This window comes from Lineus longissimus, chromosome 7 (genome assembly GCF_910592395.1).
Source record: "Lineus longissimus chromosome 7, tnLinLong1.2, whole genome shotgun sequence".
NCBI classification, from domain to species: Eukaryota; Metazoa; Nemertea; class Pilidiophora; order Heteronemertea; family Lineidae; genus Lineus; species Lineus longissimus.
Genome location: NC_088314.1, coordinates 2297250 through 2316963, shown reverse-complemented (window position 1 = coordinate 2316963; position 19714 = coordinate 2297250). Strand labels below are relative to the sequence as shown.

The window sequence follows — 19714 nt, the reverse complement described above, 5'->3', positions numbered from 1 at the left end:
AATATAATCTAGATCTGTATAGAGGCACAGATGCAAGGATGCGTGCTTTACGCATACGCGTATTAAGGTCTATATCCATTTTTAGTTGGCGTGATAATAATGGCAACGGTGAATATACAGCACTATTCAATAACACATACAACTTTCTTGAAACTTATATCAGACTTCTGCACTTCTGTCTGAGATGAAATCAAAACGTTCCTGAAATCATATTATTGATCAACAATGCCAAGGGCCGCAGTCAAACACAACATCTTTATTTAACAGATTGAGCTCGGATAAAATCAAAAAGCTCTTAGAGTCAGATTTTATCGGTTTAAATGAAAATACCAAAGGCAGCATTTGAATGTGTCAAAGACAAATAAGTATTATATCAAATACCACAAGATGATATCGTAAACAGTTGGTCTAAAATCATTTTATTGATCAAATACGCTGCCGGTCAAAGTCGCCAATTAACGTGATGGAGATCTCAATTAGGCAGATTATCTTTGAAGTTTGATAATTGTTTGGAAACAACCTCGCCTCCCGGGTGTTATAGGTGATATCATTCTTCATGAAAACATCACGGGAATGCTCGCTGGCAGTGAGATTGTATGAGATGGTACTGGGACTCGTGTGGTGGGCCGAAGATAAGATCAGAGACGATCGACTATAAGACCCACATCTTCTTGACACCATCACCTTCTCCGTTCGTCAGCCCGGGAAGACATCCGAAGGAACCAGAATCTTCCGAGGTATTTATTTACAAGTAATCCGATTTCTACATTTTACTTAAATTTTCGATGTTACGTCTTACCCTTTACGTCTTTTTCTTTACAAGAACAACCATGAAATGGTTAGAAGAAGAACATCTGCATAAATGTTCTTTTCCCATATTGCTTTCATATTTCAAACACAACCATAAAATCGCACGCATAAGTTGCGTTAATTAATTTATTCATGTAAAATACATGTACAATATTAAAATTAACATAACAAGACATTTACAACCGATATACAACATGATAAAATGTACATGTACTACACAGGTAACCATGTAGGTCGAGACCTATTATATGGCACCTGGAGAAAAGCAGGGATCGTGGGGATGCAGGCGGCATGCGCACCAACTAGGTAGGCCGACATTTTGCACAGCGGCAGAAAGTGACGAAGGTGCACATGTCATCAACATCCAGACGTTTCCAACCTGTTGACATATAAAACATTAAAATAAGTATTTGAGCCGGGAGACTGTTCCAAAGTTTGGGTGTCCGAACCCAGAAAGACGCACCGAACGCTTCCGAGTGAAATCTCGGCTGCCCCAGTCGTAACCGTCACCCCTTTTAAGAGCCGGAGTTACAAAAACACGTGCATCAAAATCCAGACGATTATAAAAAGCATTGTCTTTAGAAAGAAAAATTCTGACGAAACATTGTATCTCCCTAGCATAGTCGTGTCCAGCGGGAGTTTCGAGGGTGTTGGCGCCCGAATAGAATCCTTCCCTGATCGGTGACCTCAAAACTTGGACATCGGCGTAATGTGCTGATGTTTGAACAGCGTCACTCCCACAACCCACCATAATCTCGATTGGATTCGGAGGGAACGGTTTCTTTCATATCGTCCTTAATTAATCCTTATTCGCTGTCTTTGCAGATGCTTCGCTTTGTCCTCATAGCCAGTCTGTGCGTGCTGGTGCTGATAGGTGGCGGCGAAGGAAAGAAGAAGAAGAAAGGGAACAAGAATGGGTCGGAATGTAAGCATATTTCTGGTGCCTGAGAACACGCCATGAGTTGTTTTTTGCACCATAAATATTTTGAGGATTTTTTTCCTGAGCCTACACCTCGGTGACAAAAGGTTTCCATCCGGCGGGTAAAAAAAGTTTTCAACCGGTACGAAACGTTTCCAGCGTTGTCATCGCAGACAGCAGCACTTTGTTATATCTAGAACGTTTCCACTTTCCACCAACACAATGTAAACATCACTTTTTTTGTGAATTTCATGCAAAATTTCACTCTCTACCAGATGACACTCGGCACTAATTGTAGGCTCATGCATTGACTGACTGCCTAATCATCTTGTTTTGCAGGCTCCTCGGGTGGTACCTTACACAGTGTGACATGCGACCTGATACGGTGCGCATTCATCAGCCAGTTAAGCGGATGTAACTTATGTACGTACTATGAATGTTTGATAAGTCCATGATGGAGTCTGAAACAAGCCTAAAACGTCTGGCCAAACCCTAAACTTATTGCGTTCATAAAGTAGGCCTATCTGGACACAGAAAAAAAGTCGCGCACTGACATTGGCTAGGAAAACTTCAGGGATGACGTCATCACTGGGAATTGTGTGCCGAACTGTTGCAATAAAAATGTTACGTGACCAACTCTTGGTGATGTTGCGTGTACACAGCCTTATCCGCACGTTTTATGAAAAGGTTTGTTTATTGTATAAGTCAACACAATGTATTTCTTTGGATCCTGTTGGATGAGTACCGGTACACAACGCCGCGACTGCGCAGGAGTTTTTCACCGTCGCCATCTTCTTTTCTTTAGTTACGCCTGTTGTAAGGCTACCTGCGAAATGTAGAACAACCGTACTGTCTTACTTCTATGGGCCATTCAAGTGCATGGAACCAAAATACAACGAATCCTTCGTCGGTAAGTCATAACAAAAACTGATAAAAAGTTAGAATCTGTAACTACAGATTTCCCCAAAACACGGACTGGTGTACAATTCAACAAGTATTGGATTCGCACATCCATACACATCCTGAAATTCAGACGGTTTTGTTCACACGCCATCGAAATATCTGGGGCGGATGGTACATTTTAGTAAAACCACTGCATGGTTTTAGAGGGTGATTCATATACAAAGTACTACGGTTGGCCCATTTTTTATATCGACGGAGATGACAGACGCCAGTCTCCTCCACGGACCAAAAATTGACTTAAGGTTGCTAACCTAGATCAAGCAATACTAAGTATATTTTACATTATATTGTATACTGTTGGTTTATACTCATGGTACATGTATATTCATTTTATTTTCAGTCGAACACATTGAACCAGAAGCAGTCAGCAAACGTCGACGAAAGCGACAAGCGGATGGAGGTTCTAATTTCGACGACTCATTTTTATATTTTCAGTGTATGCTTCTGGGAAATTGCCCAGTGCCATAGTGATCCATTTACCAATGCGAAAGCAATCTTTACCTGAATTCCAAAGCCAACATGTTTTTTTTATACTCGAAGGTCAAAACGAAACTAACTGATGAATAAAAAAGTGTAACATACCAATCGGTCTTTTTTTAAATCCACATTCGGAACTTTCGACGATTTTAATCCGAAGCAAAGTGGAAAATGACCCGGAATTACTACTGGACACTCTCTGAATCGAAGGTTAATTCAACCTCTCCGAATGCAAAATTGGTTGATCCCTGGAGGCCACTCAAAAACAACGCTTTTGATTGGCATATTTCTAACGACGAAACTGATGTGGCTAAATTCAGCAAGTCTATATGGGATGATTGATACGACCGATGTATAAACATCTGTCAGTGTTTTTCCAAAGTAGTGTTTCGTTTTCCCGCTATTCTCGGATAAAAGTAACTTAAAGGAGACATGAATTGTCCAGGCAACTCGTTGTGGAAAAATACAGCTGGTGGCCTACTTGAACCAAAGTTTGCATTCGGAAATACGCGAATGACCGCGCTGACTACTCAACTGGTAAACGACTCGGACTGGATACGGACTGTCTCTGCGTAATATCCTCTTGCCCTCGTCTGCTCGCCAACAAGCATCAAAATAACACTGTTGATAAACTCATGTTCATGATAAACTGTAGTAGCCAAAGCAAATAAAGGAAGTTTTACTTTCTAATCGCCATTTTTCTTATTTATTTTCTAAAGTAAGAAAGCTAATTGCTATTTTAAAATTTAATTGTTTAAGTAGGTATTTACATAACAAAACTGCATGAAAATTTATTTAGCTATCTTTCTTAGCTACTACTACTATAATTATAAAAAATTACTCAATATTCCATCAAAAAGTAGATACTAGAATATTTAGGATTTTGTAGATGTGAAACCAATGTAATCATTATTGCACAATCGTATAGCACTCGCCAAGACTGAAAGTATTGTCGGTTAGACGGCTTTTTAGCTATCACTAAAGTCTTGACTTATCCTGTTGGACTCCAACACGATTCTCCAGCATCTCCAGGGCCGGAAAAGCGATTTCCTCAGGATGATCTCGCACCAGGGGTCGCGTTGACGTCACATCTGATCTGCTGATGGGTCCGATGAAACTGTGGTGTGAGACCTTGGAGGAAAACGGTCAGTGTGGAAATGGTCTACGTCGTGTGAGATTATGTATTAAAAGAAAATTTAAAAAAAGGTTTTTTCCAAAATACAAAATGTAAGATGTTTGTGTGGTTGATAACGCCTTTGATGCCGTATTAATGTTACGATAACACTCTCCTTGCAAGTCGATCTATTTAGTTGTTGATCCTGTGATTAAAACGTGGTAAATTACATGGACGACAGAAGGAGAAATCATCGGGCTGCACTTCATACACAAGGCTGACAAGCCTTGGTCCACAGGATTGAGGATCAGGATGTGCGAAAACAAACCATTGTTGAATAGGTCTTCACATCAAAGAGGACGTCAGATAATGCTTCGAAGCGGCTCTAGAGGCGTGCAGACTTCTTATGAAAACCATAATCGATAATAACATGATAATTTGTAACACTTTAGACCAGTCATTCACATTGTCAATGTCATTGTGATTGTCAGTACAGAACGAGTTTACAATCCCCGTTCACGGCCCAAAAAAGGTTAGCGATTGACTAAAGAAGCGCCACTGTTCAAAGGATTTATAGGCTAGTTGAATGTGTTCAAACTACGTCCTTTCCGACTGAGGATTGTAATTTCAACCGTCAGTACAGTAGGTTTGGTAAGGTAGGGCAAGGGGCCTAAATTAGACGGTACCCTTTCACTTGAATGCCAACCAATTAAATATTGATCATGCTTGTTGGTCCCATGGCCATTGATACTCATTCAATTGGTGAAAATAATTTCTTTTTTTCACTTCAGGACTTATTCTTTTTATCAATCATAGTGACTGTAGTAGTTGAATTTTGAACAGACTGAGGAACAATTATGAATCCAGATATTCCCCAGTCAGTCCCTGGGATGTCAATAACTGGCTCACTCTTCGGACAATGTAATCCTGGAGCATCTAAATGCTCTATCCAGTCCTCTGTTGCTCAAGTGGGCCTGGAGTCAATTGTCACATCAACTGCTACTCCTTTTCAAGGCCTGTCACCTGGGAATATCTTTGGAGGCACTTCCAGTTCCGGATCACTTTTTAGTGGTGGGCCCTCACCCAAACCTTTCGCTGGAACTGCCGCTAGTGCTGTGTTTGGAGGCAAGAGCATACCTGCTGAACAGTCCTCTCCTGCAGATCAAAGCACCTCTAGAGCTTCAATCTTAGGTGGAACTTCAGCGTCATCAGTTGGATTCCATTCTGGGGTGCAAGGCTCAAATATTTTTGGTACAATAGACTCACAACAAGCACCATCACAATCTGCATCTAGCTTGCAAACTTCGACCACCAGTACAACTGTTCCTGTGTCACCACCTGGAGCAGCAATTGGACCAACGAGCCCACAGGTATTCAAAATGGAACAAGCAGCCGGACAAGGGTCATTGTTCAGTGGAAAATCTGTGTCTTCTTCTGGAGGCCTTTTCGGCAGGAAGTCCATGACTACAGCAGCGTCCGGCGACCAGCAGAGACCTCACACTGACGGCCTGTTCTCAGGACCTTCAACTGGTAGGTGAAGTTAGTAACTAACTGCAGTAAGTTTTTCTGTCCAGACTTAATTGACTTAAAAGGCAATCATTCACACGCTTATAACTATTGTACTTATTGAATGAGTTTTTACTTGGTGCTGTTTCTTTTTCCAGGTCTTTTCGGAAAGCGCACTCAGGAGAAAAGAGAAAGCTTCGGCAAGTCAGAAAAAGCTGCTTCACCCATAGGTTCATCAGGTACAGTAAATGAAAAACTTGTGTTTCGGCAAATTCCGGGCCTCGTCACACAGAGCCTCGGCTTCAAAGTAGTTTTCCCCAAGCTGTCATTGACAACCTTCAATGGATCATAATGATTGATGTCACTTTCCCTAGATTAGTAGTTGGGTTAGGTCACATTGGTTTCATGGGCGCATATCATGTCTGAATTGTCGACTTGAATTTTGTCTATTCAATATGTATGTTCTTTCTTAGGTGAAACAGTCACGAAGACTGTTCTATTTGGAAAAACAGTGAAAGATACTGGAGAGGAGGAATATTATAGAGCAGCTGAATCTCATCAACCAAAAACGGGATTATTTGGGAAAAAGGGTGGAGAATCGGGGCAAACAGAAAAGGGAGCAGATTTGTTCAGGAAACCTGCTGGTGGTCTGTTTGGGAAACCTACTGGTCTGTTTGGCAAAGCTTCCGAGAACGTGCCAGAGATTAAGAGGACAGTGTTGTTTGGTAAGTCATCCAGTATAAGTGAAGAGGGAGGAGACCCTGGGGTTGATCAGGGGGAAAAAGTATTTGATCGGCACAGGGAACGTGACTGGGAGACACGTCGTTCTGAAAATTCTGGGGTGTTTGGCAAGTTGAGTCGAGGTTTTAAAGAGGATGAAAGACGTGAACATCGTATTGAACGGGCACCACTGTCTCAACGTCAGCCAGCGAGACAAGACCGTGGACTTTTTGGAAAGAGAGACCCAGATGAGGGGCAAGATGTTTCTGAAAGGCAGACAAGACACTTGTTCGGGAAGGGTCCGTCTAAAGAGACTGGTGAGGATGAAAACGGGGGCCGAAGAGCAAGGCCTGTCTTTTCTGGTGGAATCAAACCCGGCAGAATGTCTGACGCTGCGAGGAGGAGTGTCAAGAAGAGTATCAATATAGCACGAAGCAAATCAAAAGATGGTGAGTGTTGGTCTTTAAAAATTGTAGTTTTTACTAAAAAATATGTCTTCGCTTAAAATTATACTCTAAACTACAAAGTCTTCTTCGTACAGAGGTCGTCCAGGAGCTACAGTGCTTTTCCAAGTCAACCCTGCTCAAACTCCTTCAGGCTGCCCAGAATGCTCCAGTGGATGTTAATGAGCAGCTACTGAGCGCATACAATGTACACTTAACCATCGAACTCTAACAAGAATGAACGAAGTGTTCAGAAGGAACTGTAACCTAGGACCTAGTGGTCAGAAGTGGTGAGCTCTAAGCACCACACCACCATGCTTCTCCAAATAGTTTAAAATCTGGTAAATGTGACACAACATACAAACAATGATGCTGTCTTCTCTTCTTAGATGACCTCGGGTCCAAGACTGCAATCATTTGTCAGGAAGTACCAAATGAATACAACAACCGCGCATTCCTAGTAAGACATTTCTCCAAGTTTGGCCAGATCAAGAGAGTCTACCCTAACCCAGCCAAGCAGAAGGCAACCATTCATTTTCAGTCACATGTAAGTTCCTCTTTCAGAGCACTTGAAGCATGAATACATGTATAGGCAGGAGCCAGGTTGGCAGATAAGGGGTCTCTCCCCAACTATATCAAAACTATTCATGCTTGTACATGTATGAGGAATATAATTATTGCTATATCAAACACAACATTGTCCCCTTACTGTGCATGTTAGTCACCTGATGACTATCGATTTGGCCCCTTGCTCCTGCCGGAAGGCCCCTTTAATATCATCACCTGAAGCTATGTGTATTAACATGATCAATCCGAATTGAGCTCCAATTCCAAGGAGGGAGTTCTGCTGTCTGGAATGTACCTCTGTCAGACCATCTCAGGTATCTGATTTAGCTACATGTAAATGCATTGCTGCATGTATATGAATGTTGCATTGCTGCATGTCAATGAATGCAATGTTCAGGAACACTAAGATAAACTACTGTTCGCCATCCCAAGAGTGCATTTTAGACATACTAAATTGATGATCACAACCTCTTCTTTTCACTGCCCAGTGCTTCTAGTGGCTGCTAGTGCTGGAAGAGGCATCATGCAGTGGGTATGTCTGACATATTCCCTGAGCAGGCTCGTGTGTCATTTGTATTTTTTCTCACAGGACCAAGCTGCTACAGCCAAGAGGAAAGGAAGAATATTCCGTGTTGGCCGACCTAGTGTCAGTATCCTTTTGAGCTCACACTCAACCAGTGGGCAAGATGAGAAACCACAGAGGAAAGCACCAGTGCCAGGACTCTTTGGAAGTATGTATGATGTATATACACTTTATACTGATATAGGTACGTTTCAAAGAGCTTTACAACAGCTGTAACTTATTTAAGTGTCTACAGAGGCGCTCAGGAGAACATGTATGAGAAGGTTGCTTTGTCGGTGCTACATGACCAAATTTTACTTCATCCTTTCAGAACCACGCACCCTATTCTCCTCTGGGGTCAACAATGAGCTCGAAGCCTTGCAAGGAACGTCAGATCGGGATATAGCTGAGGAGGTGCACTTGCTGCAACGACTAGAGGAATATGGACATGATGGGGATGTTGATCGGGTGCATGCCATCCAGACAGTGACAGGTCATCGCTCTCCAGTCAAGGCACGACCAGATGTGGGATTCCCGAGCAATATAAGGATGTTACCCCAGGAATCTCGCTCAAGTCCTGTCCGTGGAGCAAGACATGAAGCTTGTAAGTCGGGCGGACACTTTTGGTGGTTTGGCTGCTAGAAAATTGACATTTTTATTGTCCAGTCCCTGGGTACATTTCAATACCAGCACCCTGATATATCTCTATCTGCTGTGACCCACCGTCAGCTCCTGGGAAACATGCTTTAGAATTCAGATGTTATTAGGGTCAGTGTGGCTTTCTATGGCCTCATTCACAGCAATGACATGCCTTGCATTTGCATGCATTGTGTCATGACATGTGACCAGTACTTCGAGCTATTGTACTGTAGTTGTAGTGTATGTAATAACACACACCAAACCAAATTACCAGTGAAATAAAGATTTCCTTGCGTTTCAGTGTCTGCACGTTCTTCTGGAACATCGGGTATGGTTGCCTATAATGCAACTGATAGGATTAATATATTAGAGGAAAGGGAGCGGCAGATGAGATTAGGCATTCAGAAGGTGTCACGTCTTGAGAAGGCACAAGCTGTCATCGGGACATGCCCAGACATGTGCCCCGAGAAGGAACGTTACATGAGGGAAGACAGAAGGAGGCTGAGTGTGTTTGAGATGGTGCCAGGAACTAATATTGTAAGTACTAAAGTTTGAATGCCTCTCCAATCAAAGCCAAATGAACAGTCGGGTAGGGTGTTGAACCTTTTTTTAAAAGATACAAAAGAACCCTGGGACTTCACTCTATATAATTATGTATTTACCACATGCATATAATTGAAAAATCTCAAATTCAATTTCTAATTTCTAGTTTTGAACAAAGAAATGAACCCAGCCTTTGATTGTATTTCCTTCCAGAAAGGACAAAACCCTAAAATTGACCACTCCAAGGCTGTGAAGGAATACAGCCGGTCGTCAGCAGATCAGGATGAGCCCCTGCCTCATGAGATGCGGCCACCTCATGTCCTTGCCAAGACCATGGATTACCTGGTGAACAATATCATGGACCTGGGTAACAACAACTGGGGCGAATGGTTTGACTTCCTCTGGAATAGAACGAGAGGAATAAGAAAGGTGAGAGTCTTACTTTTCACTACTGTACCCCTGAAACTTCCGTGCGTGGCAAAAATTTCAAAAGACTTTGAAGGATTCAAAAGATGACAGTAGTGCCTACTTGAAACCAGGTCAATACTCCTCACGACACAAATCTAAGACAAGCTTTCACCTGCTGAGCTAGACGGGTCGCTATCCATGATACACTTCATGCCTTGCATCGTATCCCTGCTCCTATTTTGTTTGTGGTGTCCCACATAGGGTGAAAGGATGTCCATCAATGGTTGGTGATGGTATATTGCGCTATTTTCAGGATATTACCCAACAGCACCTGTGTGACTTGACAGCTGTTGCCCTGGTGGAAAAATGTGTCCGTTTTCACATCTACTGCGCCGAGCGTCTTGTCGAAGAGGACATGATGGTTTTCGACACGAAGATCAACAACGAGAACTTGACCAAATGTCTACAGACGTTAAAAGAGCTGTATTACGACTTGGAGAATAAGCAGGGTATCCGCTGTCCCAATGAGGCAGAGTTCAGGGGATATATGATTCTCATGAATCTCAACGAAGGTGATACCTTGAGGTGAGTTCTGCTAAGAAGTTACATTCTTACCTTGAGTACTTTAGAACGTTTTAATGATTTCGGTCTGCGCCTCATTTTTCGAGCTGGAAATTGTGTGCACTTAAAATATCTCCTTGCAAGCCATTTTTCGAGTTTCGAAGAAGCTGAGTTGAAGAATTGGAAATTCTTTTTCACCTTGACTAGTTTGTTTCCTTCTACATGACAAGATTTAATGACCCGGAGTTCAATTTTCTTTTAGCAGCACAGAAGATGCTACTGAGCTTGGCAGCAAAAGCGTTAATAGCAGACATTGTGACAGAATTAAATCTTTTTTGTTTCATTCCAGAGAAGTGCAACAACTTCCCGATGAAATTCGCACCTCACCCGCTGTCAAGTTTGCTGTAGAGACCTACCATGCGCTCGACAGTAACAACTACATTCGATTTTTCAAACTCGTGAAGAAGGTGACGTTTCTCCAGGCATGCATCATGCACCGTTACTTCAATCAAGTCAGACACAAGGCATTGAGGATCATGCTGAAGGCGTTGCACAAGAGAACCCAGGTGAGTTTACGAAAGGTTGCTGTCCTGGCAAGTCAAGTGCCGGCAAAAACAGCAGTATCACAGTGAGGAGGGGAGTGGTCTGATTGCAAGGATATCTTAACAAATTGGCGTTTTGATCAAATATCAGAAGCTGGATCAAATATCTTAATACTGAACATATATCAAGACCACTTCTGATTATGGTCTATCACTTTTGCTTTAGTACCCTGTGGAAGACTTGGTCCGACAATTGGCCTTTGAAGAGAGTGAAGACGCAGCGTACTTCTGCGAAGAGCATGGCTTGGATGCACAAGATGGAGTGGTCATGTTGAACAAGTCTGACTACATTACGCCAGAGGCTATTGGGACATTCCGTCGGGCGGAGACTGTGATTGAGTCGAAGCTGCAAGTGTCAGTTGGAGAGGTACATATTTTGGGATAGCCAGATTTCTTTAACTTGGTCTCATGGAGGCATTATGCTGATCTTGCCTGAACGACTAACCAATTTATAGGAAACATTTCAAAGGCAAAAACAGCCCATGAGACTCTCTAGAAATCCACGCTTTGAGTGATGATTCCATCTCAGGAACCTTATGCATATCTGTCCAAGGGCATGGGATACATTTCCTTTTCAGAACCTGAGAAAGTGGACTAGAATACAATCTTTCCCTTGACTGAACAGCACTTTTCAATGGAAGCAAACTTGCTGGAGCTTACCATTCTCTGTTTCTCTCCACAGGTGGTCAACGGTGGTCCATTGCCTCCCAATGATATCATCAACCCCTCCAGCAGTTTCAGTGACCATGGGCGTTACATCGGGGACTTGTCAGTTACTGGTGGCAGAGGTCAGTCTTTCTTTGGTAGAGAATGCTCAAAGACACAAAAACGTGTGTTGCAATTATCTTGTCATACAACAAAGCGATCATTTTAAGTCCATTGCCATTATACAGAGCATGAGTGGATAAGTGCTTGGCTAAGATAGCACAGTTGATTCAAATGAAAACCTCATAATGATATATCCACATAATCTGAAAGAGTTGACCTAAACATGCTTCACAACATTTTTAGCTCACCTCTTAGCAGAGGTGAGCTTATCCCATACCGTGGCGTCCGTCGTCCGTCGTCGTCGTCGTCGTCGTCGTCGTCGTCGTCGTCCGTCGTCCGTTAGCAGGGCACGTTTCGTAACTGTTAGAGCTATTGAGTTGAAACTTGGTACACATGTACCCTTATGTAATGACACCTTGGAGAACAAGTTTCGGTCCGATTCGTTTCATGGTTTGGCCACCAGGGGGCCAAACGTTAAAAGTGAAAATATGCAATATCTCCCTTAATAGTAGTCGGGAAATTTTGAAAAAAATATGGTAGGTACTTCTAGCAAAGGTGCATCATATATCCTCCGGGTTTTCGATTTGACCTCCTTTTCAAGGTCACAGAGGTCAAATGTTGTAAATTGGCCGTTAGGATGTAACGATGGCACGTTTCTAAACTGCAATGACTATTGATACCAAATTCGGTACGCATTTACCCCTTAGTCAGGTGATCTCAGGGACCGAAGTTTAGTCCAATATAATTCACCACTTGACCACCAGGGGGCAAAATCCAAAAACCTTAAAAATGTGATTATTCCTTAACTTCTTGCCCGATTGCCACCAATTTGATATCATGGGTACATCTAACCACCATACAGTATATGTCTTACAGGTTTTTAATTTGACCTTCTTGTCAAGGTCACAGAGGTCAAATGGCGTAAATTGGCCGTCAGGCCGTAACTATGGCACGTTTCTTAACTGCAATGACTATTGATCACAAATTAAGTACACATGTACCCCTTGGTCAGGTGATCTCAGGTACCGAAGTTTGGTGCGATCTGATTTGCCGTTTGGCCTCCAGGGAGGGGGCCAAATCCTAAATTCTTCAAAATGCCTTTATTCCAAGTAATGACTTGCCCGATTGGCACCAATTTTATATCATAGGTACATCTAATTCTAACAACCATTCAATGTGTCACCCGGGTCTTCTTTGATTTGACCTACTTTTCAAGGTCACAGAGGTCGAATGTACTGTAAATTGGCCATTTTGGGGAAATTGTAATTGCTTGGACCTACATCAAACCTAACACTACATGACACAATACCATGCTCTTTATCCATCTTTCCTCCACATGAGGTGAGCACAATGGCCCTGGCCATTTCATTGTTTTATGTACTGCCAGATCCCACAGTGACGTGTTATCCGGTTGAAGTGGAGGTGTCCAGGGATATTACGCCAGAAAGGACCACAGTGGTGTCAGATTCAGCAGCTAGGAAGTTACCAAACGAGGTAGGAACAATACTTTACTTTGTCCTCTTCATGCCTAGAGGGCACATAAGGCCTCAATCTTCAGTCTTCTCCCCAGGCAGCCTGTCTGTGGATGTTTCCCCAGGTCAGACCAAGCTGCCTCATCTCCTCTTCCCCTGTTCAGCGGCAGGTCTCTTTTGGACGGCCCTGATGGCTGCTTGGCCTGAACTGATTTGTTTGTCTCCTCTGCAGGTCATCAAAGAGCTGGCCCGTGACCTTTTCCTGGAGGTTATTGATGAATTGGCTCTGCAGACAAGCAACGATACAATCCTGGAATTTGAGATAGCGACAGCGGGCAAGGTGGTCGCTGATGAAACATGTGATGAATTTACCAGGTGAGGCTTCTTAGGAATTTAGAACTGATTTTCAATGAATTCTCCAATATGACTTTGTCCTACCTAAACCTGTTTAGGTTAAGGTATACATTCTGGTGAGTCAAGTAAGAATGCTTCAGTGCTCTTTGTGTACACGCTTGCTGTCAACGAATATTTCCTCCAATCGGTCTGGTTCAGTTGAGACTGGAAAATATATCCAATATTGTGTACCGAGGAAATTGTCAATTGGAACGCTGGAAGGTTTTCCCACCAACTGAAAAGCTGAAATTGTCCTTTCAACAGGGATTTATGTGAACAGATGATAATTGAAGCAAGGAACGAACAAGAAGAGCTCGAGATAAGGAAGAAATTACTAGAAGAGAAGCGACAAAAAAAGGAAGAAAAGGAACGACAAGAGCTTGAAAGGAAGGCAGAGGAAAGCAGACACGCTGCGTTGATCGTGGAGATTTGTCAACATGCTGTCCGAGATGTGGAGTGGGCGGTCCTCGAGGAGGAGACGCTTAGAACAGCGCAGTTAGAATACAGGTAGAATTCTTTACATGTGCTTTGATTCTTTGCGGTGTGTTGCAGCTGCACTGTATTCTTCTTTCCTATAATAGCTAGCGTATCTGCCATGCATTCTTCTTTCCTTAAGTACTGGTTAGGAAAGACTCGCAGCTTCATCTTCCAGAAGTTGGAAGCTGTTCTTTAGCTTTCCTTTTGAGTAAGACAGCTTTCAGTAGTTTCTGAGAGCATGTTGGTCGAACGCATGTTAGGTTGATGTTCTAAGTACTTGCTCTGAACCCAAACATCATGTTGCAATATTGCACTATTCTGCCTGTATTTTAACATGCATGTTATGCATGCATTATTTCACTGCCTTTTGTCTGTTCATTTAGGGTGGTCCAGGCCCAACTTCATGAGGAAAGCAAACAGCGAGTGGCAGTCGTAGTCCAAGATGAAATCACAGAGGATGCTTGCAAATCATTAGCTGCAGAAGTAGCAAAAGAGGTGATAGATTTAGAAATCAGAAAACAAGAATTGGAGGATGTGAAATATACTGTACAACTCTTCCGTGTAAACAACTTTTTCAAAATCTGGCGGAAACGCTACGTGAAACAAGTCCGCCTAAAAACAGCAATGCACAATTTTCCCAGTGCACCATCACGATATAGTGTCAAAGAACAAGTAACCTGTTTGTTGCCCTGGCGACCATCAGATGAAATCGCAAGAGATGCATTTTACGTTGGAAAGAAGGCACGCCTCTCGATTGAGCCGCCAAGGTCAATCAGTCTACGACAGCAAGTAAATATGAATCATATCGACTTGAGGAATCTGCTGCAGGGCCTACGGCATCATCGGGCATGGAAGCCGTTTGATTTGCCAAACTTGGTTGGGGAAAAACTCATTGGGCTACTTGGAGGGCGGAGCAAAAAGGAATTGATGACTTCGGGTGAGTTCAGAGTCATGCTTTAGTCCATTTTCACCTAGATGAGCTGGGTAGGAGGTTCCGTGAATGGGAAGCAGTCCTTCATGTAGCTTGTTGAGATGTCTCTACTTTGAACGAATGGCTACTGCCAGTCAGCTTGTGGACGAAAACAACAAAAGATCTTGTTGAGCTCGAGCCAGTTTCATTTCATTACTGACCCTACTCTATCTGTGTGATGTATCTCAACAATGGTTCATCATTGAGAAAAACGAAGTATTTGACTGCAGTGCACTCATCCATAATCGTTCAATCTTCTCTTTCAGAGCCCAGCCTATACTGGAAGGTGTTGGTGGTTCAGCCAGCTTGCCAGAAGAACTCTGTTCTCTGTGACTGGGTCAAACATAAACTGCAGAGAGGGGCGGCTGGAAAGGCTCGGAACTACCGCAAAGCAAGGACGGTGAGATTTGTTTGTGAAGTCTAGAGGTCGAACGAAAATCATACCAGCATAAAAATCTGCAATCACGGAACCAAATTTTGCCAATTGGTCAAGGCATTTGCTTCAAGATTGGGTGGTTAGGGGTGTTGTGGTACCAGTTACCACCAGATTAACACCTTCAGCGCCGAACCTCGTAGATCTACGTGGCCCAAATCCCCCTCTTTGCGCTGGTTATCGGAGTCTAATGGACTTCATGAAAGAACTACGCCATCGCCATCTTCAGGGCAATAGACCATTTGGTCTTTTCAGTTCCTACCTTGCCCTGAATATTGGTATTTTCAGTATTTACCTTGCCCTGAAGATGGCGATGGCGTAGTTCTTTCATGAAGTCATCTAAAGTTCTGAACTACGCCATCGCCATCTTCAGGGCAAGGCAGGAACTTTGGTCTTTTCAGTTCCTACCTTGCCCTGAATATTGGTATTTTCAGTATTTACCTTGCCCTGAAGATGGCGATGGCGTAGTTCTCTCATGAAGTCGATGAGACTCCGATAACCAGCTCAAAGAGGAGGGATTTGGGCCACGTAGTCTGCATGGTTCGGCGCTGAAGGTGTTAAAATGATTTAACAAAACTGTTTCCCTGACAGATGATTTGTAAAGAAGTGTAAGTGAGATTTGGCAATCCCTTCTTGACGGTCACTTAAGCAAACAGTTTTACTCCCATAACTTTTGAGTAGTCAAATCATTATATGTTTTTCAGGATGGCATAGATGTCTTGAGTCTCTATTCGTCGATGCTTGTTGCCCCATCCATCCCAGCACAGGCCACGTTACATGTCTGTGTCTCGGGGACGACAGAGCGACACTTGGAAAACAAGGATGTCATCATGGGGTCTTCAGTAGTCATAGGATTCATCTTACCGAGTCAAACAGAAGCGGTATGATTCAAGTTTAGTCAGTTTTATTCAGCAGTGTGTTTCAATCATTTTATATGACCAATGGTCAGGAACAGAATTTTAAAATGGTGCATGTTTATTTTACCTTATAAATGTGACCCGCCATGGCAAAATGAGTCGCATGTCGCTCCGAGCTTTACAGGTTGAGACGGACTGGTTGTTCATTTCACTATTGTCTGCCTTTTGTGAAGTCTGAGTAGGGTATATCAATTTATTCTATTACGTCCAGGTGTCATTTTAGGCTCATCTTCTGTGCAACATGCGACTCATTTTGCCGTGGTGGGTCACAAATGTGAAGGAAAGATATTGGGACTTCGGTTAAGTTTGATCTTAAGGATTTGTTCTTCTTTTGCAGGAAAAGGTGAGGAGTGTCAAAGATCTTGCCAAATGTTGTCCATCCACGCCATTGCTCGTCATAACTGATGGTAAAATAATGCCAGCTGAGAGAGATGCGTTGATGGAGGTCGCGCAGGATCGTCTGCATCTAATGTCGATCGAAGATGTGGAGACTCTTGAGGCGACTAAATCGGTGAGATTCAAAGATAGCATAGGGCAGTGAGGTCATGATTCTGTTGATTTTTAGAATTTTTACAGTCACGTGCAGAGTAGTTGAGAGATTTGAACCCCTCATGACAAGTTCTAACAATAAACAACTAAACATGTATCAAAGGATAGATTCTTTTGAAAAACTTTCAGTCTGGAACAAGACTTCTCAGTTTTCTCAGTGTTTATTATCGATCTTCAGTTAATACTAGCTAGTTCTTGAGCCCCTTGAGGAATGATAAAACATCGATTAGATGTATTTTAACCCAGCCTACTCAATACAGTTGGGGGTAAATGATTTTATGTGGAGAATTCTCAGGGATCAATGGTAAAAGAAACTCAATGTAGTGTATATCTTTATTTTCAGCTTGGTCAAGGTCTCCAGTGGGCTGCTGAGTCTTGTCCCAGTCACCCTAAACTCACAAAGAAACCCCTCCGAAACTTCATAGACGAGTTCCTCTTCAAAGAGTTCTACACGCCAGTCTACCAAAACCTCGCTGCCAGGAAGAATAGAGGGCTTCCACATCAGTCGCCCAATGTTCTGATCGGGCTGTATCAATCTGCAGTCAACCATTTGTCTGCCGTGGGTGGAAGTCTCGAGCTTGCCAAGATTTCTTGGCCAGCTTTGGAATTTTCCTGCACAAATCCAGGTTAGTTTCAGTTCGGACATAAATCCTTCTTGACATTGTTCTCCCCTTTGAACCTTTCCAAGTGGACCAGAACCTATTGAAAAAAGAGGTGAAAGGACTTTCAAAAGCTTTGTGAGATTGTGTCAGACAAGACAGAATGGATGTCGTCCCATAACCCTTCACAAATTCCATTTTTCAGACCTACCTGCCCAGGACTGGAATGCAAAGGACCAGCTTGACTACTTGGAGTCTTTGCTTCTTTCGATTTCACTGCCCTCTTTCATTTACCATGATAATGAAGCTGAGAGCTGGAACCAAGCTTGTAAAGATGTCTGGGCCTACATTAAGGCGCTCACCGTGGACGAATCTGATATAACCAACCTATTGTCAAGGTAAGACTATACCAAAAGGACGTTTGTTGATTCAGTGAGATGGTATCAGTAAATATTGCACCTTAGACTATAGTTTTGATTATATGAGTGATCAGTTTTCCAGTGAAATGGTCTATCCTTTTATAGAGTGGGCTGGGCAATAAGAAGAAGCCGTGAGGATTTTGAGGACACCTGTTACCTGGCTGAGCGCCTCGAGGACTGTGAACCACGCTTCATCAACATGCCATGGACTGAAATCATATCGGCATGCATATCGTATAGGTTAGCGAATCTCGACTGGGTGGATGGATTAGCAGAATCGGTGAGGAAAATCTTGTTACTTACTAAGCCCTTTGGGTACCTCTTAAGGAACAACAGACCCCATAGTCTGCAAGTGAGCATTTGCCTCTAACTACGAGTAAGACAGTCACCACGACATCTCTAATCCTGCATCCTGTGTGCACTCCTTTCACTAATTTGTTTCAACATATTTTGTAATTTTGGTTCCTATCTTGAATCTTGAATTTCTTGCTTTAAGGATGAGGACCAGTTGGAAGCTATGGTATACTATACACCTTCGTCCCTGGGAGATTACAGACTGCCAACATTCTGGACCGAGACCTTGTTGGAAACATTGGAAACTGGTATGTGAATCATGCTGTGCGTTGTAATGATGAAGTAGGATTCTCGTCCCATGTAATCTCCTTCCTCCTCCATGATTGAGAGATGGAAAATTGCTCTTGAGACAGATGGTGTTACAATCTTGGCCTCACTTTGGCCCAACCTGGCCATGGAGACAATAGGGATCCAGATGACCTGACTGTAATAACGTATAATCATATCTATTTTCAGGTATGACAACTACAAAAGATTGTGTTGTGCGAGCGGCTAAGCGAAAACTGGATGAAACAGCAAACGAGAGTGAAATGAAACGAACAGCACTAGACTCATCAGCTTCACCGGATACATCTGTCATTTTGGATCTGTCCGTGGCAAATAAAGTCACTCTTGAGGCAGACAATTCAGCATATGAACTGAAATCCCGACTGAGCATTGAAAAACAGAATCTGGATGTATTTGAGAAGTATCTGCAGAGTGTTTTGGAAGAGGATGATGAATCGCTAGACATGGACACAACTTGGTCGAGGACTTATAAAGATGTGGGGAATGTTTCGATAGAGAGGGGGTTTGAGGTTCATCAGTCTGCCTCAGACAGTATATTGATGCTGCAGCAGGATGTGCTGTCCAATAAAAGAGCGGACATGAACTTCGAGATGAGGCTGCGGTCTCTTCTCATGAATCAGTGAGATAATGATTTCCAACAATGCATGGGCAATTGTCACAATCTAAGCTGTCAGAATGCAGCTGTACAGCAGTCTATCATGGAGCAAAGAAAAGCATTTTTCTCGACCCAGAGTACCCAACCCATGAGTGATAATCCAGTACTGCAGTCAGCAGGATAATTGTCACAATCTTAATACAGACAGTTGTTCCGGACATCTGCTGTATGTGTTTCTTCCTGTACATATTGCTATGACATCAAGACATCCAGATATGTCAAAAAAGACAAGAAAAATGTTTTGAATTGAGTTCCAAAATTTTCATTTTGAACACTGCTTTATTTAGTTTACTACACTTTTCTATTATTCTTCAGTTTTGAAAAGCTAAACACCTATTATGTTCAGTGTAAAAGTTGGAGAAAGATGCAATAAATGTCTTAATAATCATGAATTCAAGTTGATTTATTCAGTCAGCATGTTTAAGAAGTCGATACACTGTGTTGAGGACAACTTCACATCAATGAATAAAGATTCATATACCGTGGCCGTATGTTGTATATCTGCTAGGGATGACTGTGTGAAGGGGCACACACACATGAAGGCAACGACAGAAATGATTTGACGACGTTTCACGACAACCACAAC

At 42.7% G+C, this 19714-nt stretch overlaps 2 protein-coding genes across 3 annotated transcripts; both read left to right on the top strand.

Moving 5' to 3' along the window:
• The first annotated feature begins 596 nt into the window (after positions 1 to 596).
• On the top strand, positions 597 to 3859 carry LOC135490897 (uncharacterized). The gene is made up of 5 exons (XM_064776473.1): positions 597 to 737; positions 1636 to 1735; positions 2069 to 2152; positions 2535 to 2639; positions 3033 to 3859. The coding sequence occupies exons 1-5, from the start codon at positions 597 to 599 to the stop codon at positions 3158 to 3160; spliced, it is 558 nt and encodes a 185-aa protein (XP_064632543.1). The 3' UTR covers positions 3161 to 3859.
• Positions 3860 to 4275: 416 nt separating this feature from the next.
• On the top strand, positions 4276 to 19498 carry LOC135491134 (germinal-center associated nuclear protein-like). Of its 2 annotated transcripts, none has more exons than XM_064776808.1 (25): positions 4276 to 4314; positions 5075 to 5813; positions 5948 to 6028; positions 6263 to 6958; positions 7342 to 7499; positions 8109 to 8250; positions 8413 to 8685; positions 9022 to 9257; positions 9477 to 9692; positions 9985 to 10256; positions 10582 to 10798; positions 11001 to 11201; positions 11517 to 11622; positions 12990 to 13096; positions 13307 to 13449; positions 13732 to 13974; positions 14328 to 14881; positions 15181 to 15314; positions 16052 to 16228; positions 16602 to 16775; positions 17157 to 17439; positions 17618 to 17810; positions 17937 to 18111; positions 18328 to 18433; positions 18642 to 19498. In XM_064776808.1, the coding sequence occupies exons 2-25, from the start codon at positions 5141 to 5143 to the stop codon at positions 19094 to 19096; spliced, it is 6015 nt and encodes a 2004-aa protein (XP_064632878.1). In that variant the 5' UTR covers positions 4276 to 4314; positions 5075 to 5140; the 3' UTR covers positions 19097 to 19498. The 2 variants fall into 2 exon arrangements, with proteins under 2 accessions (XP_064632878.1, XP_064632877.1); XM_064776807.1 differs by lacking the exon at positions 4276 to 4314 and adding an exon at positions 4396 to 4815.
• Positions 19499 to 19714: the final 216 nt, after the last annotated feature.

Coding starts and splice junctions, on each gene's coding strand:
- LOC135490897 (XM_064776473.1), top strand. CDS start 597: ATGAGATGGTACTGGGACTCGTGTGGTGGGCCGAAGATAAGATCAGAG. Junction 738..1,635: donor AGGAACCAGAATCTTCCGAG/GTATTTATTTAC, acceptor CTGTCTTTGCAG/ATGCTTCGCTTTGTCCTCAT. Junction 1,736..2,068: donor GAACAAGAATGGGTCGGAAT/GTAAGCATATTT, acceptor CTTGTTTTGCAG/GCTCCTCGGGTGGTACCTTA.
- LOC135491134 (XM_064776808.1), top strand. CDS start 5,141: ATGAATCCAGATATTCCCCAGTCAGTCCCTGGGATGTCAATAACTGGC. Junction 6,029..6,262: donor TTCACCCATAGGTTCATCAG/GTACAGTAAATG, acceptor GTTCTTTCTTAG/GTGAAACAGTCACGAAGACT. Junction 18,434..18,641: donor GTTGGAAACATTGGAAACTG/GTATGTGAATCA, acceptor ATCTATTTTCAG/GTATGACAACTACAAAAGAT.